This window comes from Electrophorus electricus, chromosome 12 (assembly GCF_041902795.1).
Source record: "Electrophorus electricus isolate QZ-2024a chromosome 12, ASM4190279v1, whole genome shotgun sequence".
NCBI classification, from domain to species: domain Eukaryota; kingdom Metazoa; phylum Chordata; class Actinopteri; order Gymnotiformes; family Gymnotidae; genus Electrophorus; species Electrophorus electricus.
In genome coordinates this window covers 16372317-16386170 of record NC_137508.1, presented here as the reverse complement: position 1 = coordinate 16386170, position 13854 = coordinate 16372317, and the positions used below count along the sequence as shown (strand labels likewise).

General features: G+C 37.2%; 1 protein-coding gene across 8 annotated transcripts in view; it reads left to right on the top strand.

Moving 5' to 3' along the window:
• The window catches only part of disc1 (DISC1 scaffold protein), a 38215-nt gene that overhangs the window by 8594 nt on the left and 15767 nt on the right, over positions 1–13854 (top strand). For 5 of the 8 annotated variants that reach the window (XM_027027132.3, XM_081724467.1, XM_027027142.3 and 2 more), the window contains exons 4-8: positions 6543–6702; positions 9758–9854; positions 10018–10247; positions 11396–11450; positions 13098–13160. In XM_027027132.3, coding sequence (XP_026882933.3) covers positions 6543–6702; positions 9758–9854; positions 10018–10247; positions 11396–11450; positions 13098–13160 — 605 coding nt within the window. The remainder of the gene's footprint in view (positions 1–6542; positions 6703–9757; positions 9855–10017; positions 10248–11395; positions 11451–13097; positions 13161–13854) is intronic. The other 3 variants (XM_081724465.1, XM_081724464.1, XM_081724466.1) reach the window with 3 other exon arrangements.

Here is a 13854-nt window from a genome sequence, read left to right as displayed (position 1 = left end):
CTGGGTTTCCACACAGGCAGCAGCAAAACAACAAAGCACGGCCCGACACTTACAAGCACTTAAAAGCAACCTGAGTTGGTCTACAGCACAGTGAACAAGTGCACAGGGAAATGGAGCCCCACAACAAAAAGGTGAAGGAAAAATAGGGAAACATTGGAAAGACTGATAGAATGTGCCATATATTTGAGTAAACAGCAGAGGTGGGTAGTAATGCACTACATTTACTACGTTCCATTTACTTAAGTAACTTTTTTAACAAAATTTACTTTTAAGAGTGGTTTTAAAAGAGGCTACTTTAATACTCTTACTCTAGTAAATTTGCGAAGTCAAAAATGTACTTATACTCCATTATATTCATCAATGTTCCTTCTGTTACATTTTAAAATGATTTTTACATTTTGTACGTTTTGCCACAACTTGTCCAGTGTGGGATGGTTGGTGAAATCCCTAAGGATGATCACTGAGTGAAATCTCTAAAGATGCTCACTGAGGGCCACAACTTTACTTCAGTAAAGTAGAAAACTGGACAGTACACCGACATAATGAAGAGAGAACAGGCACATTTTATGGCATGGGACTCAAATGGCATTTATGAATAGTAGCTCACAATATATCCTTTTCATTAAGGCTCACATATGTGTGTGAAATCGGTGCGCTCTCATGGTATGCATTATTAATATGAAAGTAAAACATGGTCCGATATGAATTATATTCGAATAAAAAATGTCTAGCTAGCTATGTAGCTATAAACTACAAGCAGCAGAAAAATTAATACAGCAGCTCATGGCAAGCAGGAATGCATGCCCCATATTGAGGCGTATTTTCAAGATTATAAAGGTTTCAAGGTTAGCTAGACAACAAAGGATATGTAGCTAGCCAGCCAATCTGGCTAATCAGTTACCTAATTTTAATGTAAATATAATGTCTAGTAAAATGTCTGTTACCCTGGGCAAGAGCTCAGAATATTCACAGAAATTGTACTAATCACAAAGTATCTAAACTAATCACAAACTCCAATGTGATCCTTGTGATTTATATGCACAAACTGCAAAAATTATTACAAACTTTCCCAAATTTTGTCTACCTGGCAAAGTATATTTTCCATGCCAGTTTCAAACAAAAATCATCTGGCAGCACTGCCATTAATACATGACCTTCTATTAATTCTAATAATTCACCTTAAATTTGTAGAAGTTAAAATATGACTTTACAACAGTATGAAATGTGACATGTCTGGTTTGATGATGTTAGTTATTTCTTAATGATTTAATACAGTTTAAAGAAAATTGCCATGGGCCTTACATGGCCTTTAAACTGCTTAGTAGCTACGTCATAAAAAAATTCTGTGACAGAAGAGAGCCATATCAAAAGGCAAAGTATTTTCACCTCAGTGAGAGAGAAAGAAGCCTAAATACCTCCTTATGTTCAGTGCTTACCACTTGGTATGGAAGGCTAAGTTGTGGTCCTATGTGATGAAGTGTTATAGTAGCATTTGCCTTCTAAAATCCATTAAATCTGCCATTTTTTTAAGAAACTTGAAGCATGGAATTAACCAATTTTTCTTGTGAATTTAATATGGCCCTAAATATAGTTAAATCTAAATACTATTTACATTAGAATTCCTGATGTGCTGCCATTTCTGGAATGTCAAACAAAAGGAACATTTCAGTTAAACAAGTTCCCAATATGCCACACAGTAATGATGAATGCTAACAGATTTCGCAGGTTTTCCCACTTGCCCACTAGCAAATTCCTTGCGTGCATCAGTAAAGAAGTGAGTTCAGTTAACTTTTCTGACATTAGTACAGGTCTCCAAGTTTGTAAAACTACAAAAGTTGGTCACTAGACTTTATGAAAGCCAAATTAATCTCACAACATTTCTTATTCAGGCATTCTTTGCTTCAATTTACAGCTAAATCCTTTAGCTAGCTAGGTTCTCTTTTACTTAGCAGGCCACTGCATCACTGATAATGCACATAAGATAGCTATGCTAGCTAAATAGCTCTTGAAACTATTGGGTACTCAGTCTCCAACCTTAGCTTTAGCTAGTATCTCAGCCACTAGATAGCTAGCCTCCAGTGCCATGTCTGACACTTTTGCAACAATTCATCATGACTTGTTCTTGTTTAGTGTTTTGACTTTTCTAATGAATAAAATACTCTGTACCCTTGCTGGTTATTGATGGATGATTTGTTGTTAAATACCTTGTAAGTTTGCTCAGAACCACTGCTTGGATTAACAGTTTCATACCAAATGTCAGGCATATAGAGGCAATATATAGGCAAAGCTCTTAAATGGGCTACTTTTGGTATGGAACAGTTTTCACATAATGCCTTATCACTTATCACGACTTTCTATAATGGAGTTTAATGAGGAGATAGTCATGGAATTAGCCTGGAAAGATGAGGGGCTCTTGGACCAGATTATAGCACTGTCTATCCAACTGGATAATATGCTATGGGAACGCAATAGGACACGTAAACTTCGCAATATGCTTCGCCATCCCATACAGTATGAAGTCAACAATGCTGAACCTATGCAATGTGACTCTTACCCCAGAAGAGAAACAAAAGATGATGCCGAGAGGGACGTTGCATGGACTGCAGAGTGGCTGGACACATGATTAGAGAATGCCCAGCTGTCCCATGCAGAAACAAGGCACTAACGTCAGAACAGTGTTTGGAGACTACCTCACATGCTAAGGTGGTGAGTCTCCCCCCAAGGCGTTTGATAACCAAGTCATTCCTGATTCCGGTTATTCTACACTGTCGATGATCTTTGTCTGTTTCATTTTTTGTCTGTCAATTATCATTGTCTCTGACTCTGGAGCCGAGGGAAATTTGATGTGCTGTACATTAGCCAAAGATCTACAGATTCCCCTTGAAACACTCCATCAACCTCTTACAATTTTTGCCCTGGATGGGGATCCTGTGGGAGGGGGTTCTATATACCAGAGAACCAATCCCATCAAACTACATACCAGTGCACTCCATCATGAAACCACCACTTTCCTGGTTTTAGATTCCTTAGAGTTCTCCATCATTTTAGGTCTTCCATGGTTAGAGAAGCATGATCCCTGCATCTCTTGGCACAATAAGGAGTTGTTAACCTGGTCTCCCTTCTGTCACCAACATTGTTTGCAGTTCCCCACCATAGCAATCCACTTCACTACTGTGAAAAGCCTGAACTGCTCAACATAGACCTGTATTCCACCTGAATACAAGGACCTGAGAGAAGTGTTCAGCGAACAAAGAGCCATGCACCTGCCACCTCACCACTGATGTGATTTTTCCATTGATCTCATAGTGGAAGCACCAATGCCTAAAGCACATATTTACCCACTGTGGAATCTTACATCAAAGGCATTAGCCCAGGGCTTCATCCAACCCTACACCTCTCCTGTGGCTTCAGGATTCTTCTTTGTGAAGAAGGATGGCAGGCTCCATCCCTGCATAGATTATAGGGGGCTCAGTCAGATATGTAAGAAGTACATATATCCTCTACCCTTAATCGCAGCTGCATTGGAAGAGCCAAGCTGTTTACTAAACTCAACTTAAGGAGTGCCTATAAACTAATGTGTATTAGAGAAGAGGATGAGTTGAAGATGGCATTCATGACCACTAGAGGGTACTATGCTTTTTGGCCTCACTATAGGACCTACGGTAATAGCTAACATAGATGACATATTGATTTAGTCACCTGACTACACTGCACATGTGAAACATATCTTCCTGGTCCTCAAAACTACTGTCCAGGAACACTCAATGCTAAAGCTGATGCTTTATGTCGTGTTTTCCAGGACGATGAGTCTACATATACCTCCCAAATGAACAAACTACCACTGGAAGTTATGTACTGAGGAATTGCGTACCAGGCAGCTCATCACAAATTGGTATGGTTGGGAATCAGTAACCCAGGAGGTACACCGGTTCGCTTCTTCTTGTTCCTCCTGTTCACAGTGTAAAACACCCAAGACCCTGCCAGCAAGTAAACTGATGCCCTTACCAGTAAAGGAACACCGATGGTATCACATCACCATAGACTTCATGGGTCTACCTCCTGAGGAGTATACTGTTATTCTTACAATCACTGGTCAGTTCTCCAATGGAGTCAAGTTTGTCCCTTTCACGACCATACCTAGAGCCTTCCAAACGTCCGAGGCGTTGTTCAACAATATATTACATTATTATGGGATCCCAGAAGACATCCTTTCTGATAGAGGGCCCCAATTCACTTAATATGTTGGGTCAGCCTTTTTTAAACGTATAGGTATGTCCATTTGCTTAACCTTTGGGTACCATGCACAATCTAATGCATATTTTGTTTCAACAATCCTATGGACTGGTCCTCTTTTTTATTTAGGGTATAGATGGCCCAAAACTCACTGATCAGTTCTGCCACAGATTTGATTCCTTCTAAGATGTCAGCCACCTATGGACTGTCAGCCTCTCAGATGTTCCTGAAGTGGATGACTGGATGCAGAGGAGCGAAAAGGTCTGGGAGTAGCTCATAGAAGGAGTTCTTCAATTAAGACCAAAATACAAAGGTCTATTCAAGGTACTTAAAAGATTGTATGATGTGACATACAAGCTGGACCTCCCCGTTTTAAAGGTCATTCCATCGGTCTCTGCTAAAGCCTGTAATTTCAGGTCCTTTGAACTGTCCTCCTGGATGACACACCACCAGTGCCCATGAACTTAACGGGCTCAGATGTGTGTGTGTGTGTTGTGGCAACTGCTGGATTCAAGGAGATGTGAGGTTGTTCTCCAGTATCTGGTGGACTGGGAGGGGTTTGGACCAGAGGAGCAAAGTTGGGTACCAACTTCTGGCATTTTTGACAACTTCTGGCATAGCCACACCCTGGGCATGGCCAAGTCAGCTCTTGGTGAGGTTCCAGTGGTTCACGCTCCAGCTCGCAATGTGGAGTACACAAGTTGGGCATCCTTGTACTGTGACTGGCCAGTCTTTGAGTAGGGGGTACAGTCATGCAGCCCGTCAGATCCCCCATGAACTACACACCCCAGATTCCTCCGAGGAGATCCTCATCCCTGGAATATTAAGTACCTGCACCTGATACTCATATGCATAGCCTATTAATACACTTTGTACTCTCTTACTTATTGCATACTATTGCCAACTAGTTCTAGTGTATACAAAGTGTTATTTTTGTTTTGTGACCATTGCTTGTGTTTTGTTCTACCTTGCATTTTTGCCTTGTCTTGGATATTCCTGTTTGCTCCTGTTATATTGCCCATGCCTACCATTCAACTTTGGATTGGATTTGCCCTTTTGGATTTGTTTGCCTAGACTGTATCAATAAACAGTTAAACAATAAACAGATAAACAGTTGTCGTCAAATCCACGGTCATCTGACTTGTCTTGCAGCATGACAGAAACCTCACAACAATAAGTGTCATCGTACTTTTCTTTGTCTTGCTGCTGGCCTCTACCTTTGCTGCTAAGATACCACTGTATAATGAAGCTCAGATTCAGAGTTATCTTTCTTTTCAAAAACCTTGCTAGTTGGTGTGCCTCATACAACACTTAACATTATGCATCACGTGGTAATTAGCCAGTTCTGACAATCTTTCAGACATACAGAGGACTGATGGTAAGCAGTAGACCAAATCATAAGAAGAGGGGAATACAATCCTTCAAAACCTAAAAATGAATTTTTAGCATCTATAATTGGCACAAGTTCATTCAATGCATATTACTATATATTATTTAAAATTATATAGTTCTGTTTACAGTGATTATACTGGGAGGACAACTCCATCTTTTCCCAGGAAGGGGGAGGGGGGCATGTGCCCCTAGGTGGGAAAGTATCTCCACCCAAACCCTGTACAGCATCTCTCTTAATGCAAACACAACAAAAAAAAAAAAGAATGTGTTCTCTTAAATATTAGTGATCTATAATTATCTATAGTCAGTAAACGCATGCATTCATTTCCATCAACTACATTCTGGAACTCATTTCTTCATCACAAATAATATCTTAGTAACTGAGCTGGCAAAATATCTAGTTAGCAGGCTAACTAACTGACCTTATATGAAGCATCTTAACCATAGCTTCCATATTCAGTCCTTCAGGATGAGATATTTAACAATTGCTTGCTATTTTTCTTTTAGTTAATTACAGGATATTATTCAAGTTATTTAATGCAACATGTCCAACATGTGCAGACATGACCAACTGACAAAGTTAGAACCAGTGCGACCACTAGAAAAGTTAGACTGGACACCTTAACATTACAACTTGGTATCATGTGATGATACACCCCTTTTCTCAAAAAGTGTTTCAAGTAGATGACCTAATGTGACATTTAGACATTTATTGGCCAAAGTATATTGTGTCTCTGTGGAATATGTGGACTGGATACCAGCATAATTCCATTCCTAATGGAATGCTGGATGAAGCTGAAATATTAGTGTAGAATGGCTATCATCAGTTTTTTCTGTTTAATATATTTTAAAAAATACTGCACACAAAACAAAACTGTTTTAACTGTTGACTGTTTCAACTATGTATGCATTTTCAGCTGTGCACTTTGGTTCGATGCTGGAGGAGCTGAAGGAAGATGTTGAAGATGACTTTCTAAAGCTTGGCTTGCCCTCCCAACATCCCAACGTTACATTCTTTCTAGAGCGGCTTAGGATGACAATTCATAATGCCCTCCAAAGGACTAACTCAGAATGCAGGTCTGTGAGAAAATATACATACCTAATACCCTTTTGGCTAAAGTAGAGAACAGTCAAACAGGTCTAAAGTGTAAATATTTCCTCTAAAACTGGATCTCTTATACCTTTGAACTTAACTTTTCTCACAAACAGATACAAATAAAAATACATCCTACATCAAATCTGCATTACATTTGTTTGTAGTGGGTTACCACAGTGAAGACCAGTGTGGTGTATATAGAAATAGCATTCAAACAGGAAGGAAGTCAGGAGGGCCTACACTTACATTGGAATGTTAGAGAAAACATCTCCAAACAACACCATGTCCTGTTCTATTGTGTCTGTGTTATGTTTCCCCTGGCTCAGTGAACTAACTAGACTAAGCTCTCAGAGGTAAACTAACATTCATTCTTGCAGTGAAATGCCTGTAAGCAGATCAGGTCAAAATCATCTACTTAAAAAAAATAAATAATTGTGCAGCAATTTTCAATAATTTCACATGTGGAATCTGCACTCTATTACAGACTACAATGATAGAAAGTATAGCAGTTTCTCCCTCATTACCTGATGAGAGAAGGACTTACTATGCTAGATTTGAGTCAGACAATATCCATCATGGTATGTGACTACCTGTGGCTCAAGACAATCCCTCACTGTCCATATCCAATCCTGATGTAATAAGATGTTTCAAAGCACAAATAAGGCTCCTGCTTCTTAGAGCTTGTGCTCTCCAATTAGCAAAGGTATTTTCCAACGTATTCAACTTTTCCCTAAGTCTCCCAGAAATCTATAGTTGCTTCAATTTTCCCATCGCATAAGAAACCATAAATCACCACACTGAATGACTACTGACCTGTTGCACTATCAACCATTCTGCAATGTCTGGAGTAGTTATTCAAATGTTCATCTTCACCTGCCACCTGGGACTCTCCCCAATTTGCTTACTTCTCAGACAGATCAACAAACACACAGCATTCTATTTCATTGACACTGCAATGTATTCTTTCACATCTTTACTGGAAAAACATGTGAGAAAGGTGTTCATTAATTTCAGCTCAGCATTCAACACCATAAACACGCCAAGCTCAACTGGAAAATCAAAGAAATAGACCTAAATTACCTTTCTGACGAGTAGTCCCCAGGTGGTGAAGATAGGAAAAAGCACCCTGAACACAGATGCACCCCAGAATGTGTGCTTATTTCCCTCTTTAAACACACATGACTGCATTGCAACATATAGTTCGAACATAATCTTCAAGTTTACGTCAAGTTTGCATTGTATGCCTCAATAATAGCAGAGATGAGAGGAGATCAAAACACTGTAAGAGTGGGGCAGCGACAACAATCTCCATCAATCTCCACCTTATTGTGAGCAAAACATTAATAATGCAAAACTTGGTGCATAGTTATAGTATCTCAACCTGAGAAGGCCTATAAAGTGCAAATCAGCCTCTGGCCTGTTACAGTGGTCTTTCAGGTGAAAACAAAGCTAAACTAATGTACTGTTTTGTTAACTCTTGTTTTGTTTAGAATAGAAGAACAAAAATTATGTAACAATGCCACACACTTAAAGATTGACAACATTCACATAACATGTCTGTTTCTGCCAGAAATCTCGCATGTTATTTATACCACATTAGGAAAAAAACAATGTTTAGATCAGTCACCACCAAACTGTGTTAACAGCAACTTGTTGAAGCCTTCCAGAAGTCTGAGTCAATCTCATTAAATGTTACTGGAATCCAGTGCCATACATTAACAGGAGATACAATGCATGCACCTCTTGTAGTCATATGAAAATGAAATATATTATAGTAGCACAGTACAGTTCTTAATTTTATTACCTTCACCAAAAACTCAGAAAGTCACCAACTTTTCATATTAGATGCAAAGTTCAAGTATTACTATTTGAAACGCTACGACTTGTCTTTAAAATGTGGCAAAGGGACAAACTGTTTTTTTAAAATCTACACAAATCTGACCTCCAGATACCAAAAATGTCAGAAAAATGCACAATGTTCATTCTAAACTTTGTATACATATAGCATTTCACTCACTTAGTCCAATTCTAACTAATCTTTATATCCTTGTAATCAGGCAGATTCATTCCTAATTACACCACAACAATTTCATATGAATTCATTAAATCATTACTAAAATTCACATATGTGTTCACAACATATTGATGAAGCCCTCCACTTAGTCTAGGTGGTTTGAATCAATCCAATTAATACAGCATATATTAATGTACTCAGTACAGGCTGTAAGATGTTAAAGAAACTGTAGAAAGTTCGTCAAATAAACTGGTTCATGGGCACATCCCAGTAGCAGCAAGAGAAACAGAAGTTGTCCACATTTCACAATAGATGCAGTAAGCCATCTATTGTCTTATATTGTCTTATATTTAAAATGTTGCAAAGTAACAGTAACTGCAAATCTGAGCCTCACTTACTTGAACATCAGCAAAAATGGTCAATGCCTAGTTCAGTTTAATTTGACCTATGTGTTTTGTGCATTAAACTAGACTTCACATATACATACCATTCACTCAATTAATCCAGTCACCACTAATCTTCACACACTAGTAATCATATATAATCATAACGCTTAGTTTAATCACCAATCTTTTTTTTACAATCATGTTCACAACTTGTTGATACTGCTATTCAATGTAACACTTGCAAGGTATGCTATTCTTGCAGTTATATGTTCAGTTCATGCTATTAGAGCAGCATAGTACAGTTACTAGTTTTTCACCACCACCAAAAATTCACAATGCCACCAGCAACCTCCCATGGTAGGTGGTTTCACTGTGCTTCACACCAGACTTGAAAACATGATGAAGGACTCCATTTGGGGCTTTGACCCTGCAATCAATTCTGCCATTAATTTACCCTGAGCATCACTACAAGCATTTCAGTCTAGAAAGTCTCTGACATGCTGTGCATATGATAAATAAAAAACTTTGACTTTCATCTGACCAATAAACATGCCACACAAATATTGCTTCTGTACACTAGTTATATATTAAATATTCATTTGTGAGACAATATTAAAGTCCACCTTATCCAAACAGGCAAAATAAGGAATCTACAGATTGTCACATGCTTATGAGTGCTCTGGGAACACAGCAGTCACGAGAGCAGCTGATACAGGAGAAAGAGCAGATTCAGGTGTGTCTAAAAGTGTCTTTAAACTGCAATAAATGTGTCTAAATGTAATTAATGAAATGTAATCAATGTCTGTGTTATTTCTCGTCCATTTATATAGGCATGTGTATCTTGCCTATATATTTAATTTGGTCTTGTTTGCTGTGGTCTGCTGCGTTTGCCACAGAAGCAGATGATGGAGCTGCAGCACATGTTAGGAGAACTGCAGAAACAGAGGCTGGCTCTGGGGGAGCAGCTAAACCAGGATGACCTTAGGCTGGAGAAGGAAGTCGAGGAGCGAGTGCTGAGAAGCTACAGCCCAACTCAGTTGCACCTGATTGGTCGAGTATTAGAGGACTTGATCACGTCTCAGCACCGTGACCAGATCTCTCTATCTCCATCTCAGTCTATTACCAGGTAATGTGGTAAATAAACAATTTTAATCATTTTAGGCCCACTCATTTAAAGTCCTATGTTTGTGCAATCAATTGCATTTTTTATAGTTTTCCATTGTGCATATTGGCCCAGCAGTGTTTCAGATTACTTGGTCAATTTTCTCACTGCTCCTGCAAATGAATTCCACTAGGGGTCCCACTGATTAGCTTTGACAAGTAGATTATATTTGACAGGTAGTCAAATGTTTTGTTTTTGAGTGCTCATATGGTGTCTTACAATCTGAAAATGAATAATCAAATCTCTGCACATAAGTTTCATAGATTTTCCAATTCCCATGTAAGAAATTGTAAGTAATGTATTGCAATGTAAGATTTACCTTATATCTCAGTGTAATTTAATCTATAGTCATGACCAAAGGTTTTGAGACTTACACAAACTTTTGTTTTCACAAAGTTTACTACCTCAAAGGTTTGCCTAATGAATAAGAAATGGTATCAAAACATCTTCCAAGAGCAAGACGGGTCAACACTGTAAATACTGAGTCTTTGCTTAAACTGCATGTATTTGTCAATAAAAAGGTTTTTTTTTAATTATGAAATGCTTATAATTGTACTTCACTATATCATATAAACATCTGACAAATTGATCTAAAAATGACTGAGGCAGTAAACTTTGTGAAAACAAAAATTTGTGTCAGTCTCAAAACCTTTGGCCATGACTATAATAACTAATTTTTACCTTCTCTTGAACATCATCGATCAAAAACAGTTAAATCAGATGGAGAGTGCTACTGGTTCACATCTATTTGGCAAAATGGCTATTGTTCCATTTTTAACCAGCAAGTGGTGCCCTTTCCACAGCATTCAGTATCTGATACAAATGTATTTAAAAAAAACACACTACAAGGACCCATTCTACTTAAAATTCACTGGTGACAAAATAAAGCATCATTTTAAAACTGCCTTTCTAATGATGGTTTAATGAGACCCTTGGATTTAAAACCATTAACTACCATGAAAGGCACAAAGATTAGCTTTCTGAATTGGTAGAGTTAAATACTGTTGGCATTTCCCAGAAAAGTCCATGTGTTATGGGCCTATTATAACATGTAAATCTATTCTATTTACTTGCCTGACACATTCGTTTACTTTTATCCTTTAATTCTAAAGTCTTCAGGAGCAGAAGCAAGACCTGGGTTTATCCAATAAAGAGGCAGCATCCAAAGTAAGCCATCATCACAGTTTCACTTCTCTTGTGCAGTGTTTATCTCAGCCAACAATACAATTCAGGGATGATGCATTTTTTAATACGTAACAAAACATTGTGATTTGATGCGTTACGATGCAATCTAGAGCAGTTTTTATCATTTGTTTAATGCAGATATTCATTTTACATTATAAATTAAACTAAGCCAATTCTATCAAAGTGCCACTGCTTACCTTCCAATGGATATATTTCATAAATTAATCTCTACAATTACTGTTATTTTATGGCATGGGAAAAATGGTTCATTTCAGACATGTAATTATGTTGATTTTCCAATAGACACATTTGGACACGAAAGACTTATTGTATGAAAAAAAAAATATTTTGACCTTATAAACTGTCTCACTGTCTCACACACCCATAGATAGTTACATCACTCAGGGAGAAATATGAAAAATAGCTATTATAAACAATATAATATTATAATTAAGCCATTTTGTAATTAGCTTTAGTCAACTTATTCATAACTTTACAATTGGGCCAGCGACAGATTCATGGTACTTTTAGATTGATCCAGGATAATTGGAAAGATGTACTTGCATCTTTAACATCTTTACTGGTTCTAACAAAAGCCAGTTTTCGATATGTATCAGAATTCACATATAGGTGTACGAATTATATATATATATATATATATATATATATATATATATATATATATATATATATATATATATATATATATATATATATATATATATATATGCACAGTGAGGAGTGACTAGTTTCTAGTGCAGAAATTAGAAATTTGTTAATAAATTGACAAAAAAACTTTGAGGGTATTAGATGTAGTCATGTAATGCTTTGCTTTCAGAAACTCTTTTATTTCTATTTTTTAAGCCTGTTAATTTTTTACCACTTAATGACAGCATGACATTATTATTTTATCATGACAATGACATTAATGACACATTTTGGATCATGGCTTTTTTATTTCATTTAGCTCATACATTTCTATTTTAATATTATGCTCTTTAATACAAGAAAGCAATACAATAGTCTGCCTTTATTTGTCTAATTGAGAGTAATAGGTGACAAATAGTATAGATATTGGAGTGTTGTATGTACATATGTTCACTAGCTTCTTATTAGAAACACTTCGTGGATGTGCAGTTAAGGTCTCAAACCCATGTGTTATGATGCACAGTTTGTGTTTGTCATCATCTAGACCATCATCAATTTTCAGTTTCTGCTATTGACTGGATATTTTTAATATATAAAAATCCCAGGAACACTCCTGTGTCTGATAAACTTGTACGATCTCAAGCATCCACAACCATTTCATTACCATGGCTGTGTTATTACTGCATTAGTTATTAGTCTGCCACCCAAATAATATACTGTACATTCTGCAGTACTATACTGTACATTCTGCAGATGGGTCACAATCTAATGGAATTCCTTTAAAATGAGCTTATAAAATTGGTGAATGTAATAGTGGCCAGTGAGTGTGAAAACAAGATGGGTGTTTCTTGTAAAGTGGCTGGTGAGTCTATATTCTTGGCATACTCATTCATGTTTTTTTAATTGATATAAATGCATTCCAGTGTGAAACTTGATGGTGGTGTCTGGAGTGCTGCTGTGTTTTCTCCATATATTTCGCAGGTCATCATGTCTCATAGTCAACACTTCTGGCAGGTGGGACTTCCCATGGGATTTGGCAGCAATGTGAGCTGCTTCCCTTGTGCAAAAGCTATGGAAAGTTTTAGCTATCAGTGCCTTAGGCTTTCTCCCTCAAAGTGTGTATGTATGTGCTTGTGTGTGATAAGATGAATTTTCTTGTGCTAATGTAGAGAGTCATAGCTGTAGTTGAAGTTTGAGCATTTGAGCCTCAGAGTGAAAATGCAGTGTAAACCACCTTCAGCAATGTCATTATCATCCATACAGCCTGCCTGATTCTCACATTTTCTGTGGTTATTATTCTGTGGTTATTTAATTTAATACACTTTTAGATATGCTAAAAGTATAAACACCAAATTTAGCAACACACCATCTACAAGAATTATCATCTGCTAACAAATATAGGATTAAGAGTACATGATTAAATTCTAACTGTGCTGTTAGATGTTAAGCATGGTGTGATCTTAGATCTCAAGAACATCTTGAAACTTCAAATAAATGTTTGTTTCCTGAGCTTTGAAGATAGAGAAAATTCTAGAAAAATCTAGAAATTGGGAAACATCACAAGCAAACTGACCTGAAAGAGAAACATCTTGAGAAAAAAACAGTTAAAAAGCACTTGAATCTGGAAGTGCTGACCCCTCAGTCAAGTTTCAAGTTAGTAAAATGTATCATGCTGGTAAAAACTCTTCTGACATTTTGTATGGATTTCACTTTTGAATCATAAGCAACAACAAAAGCA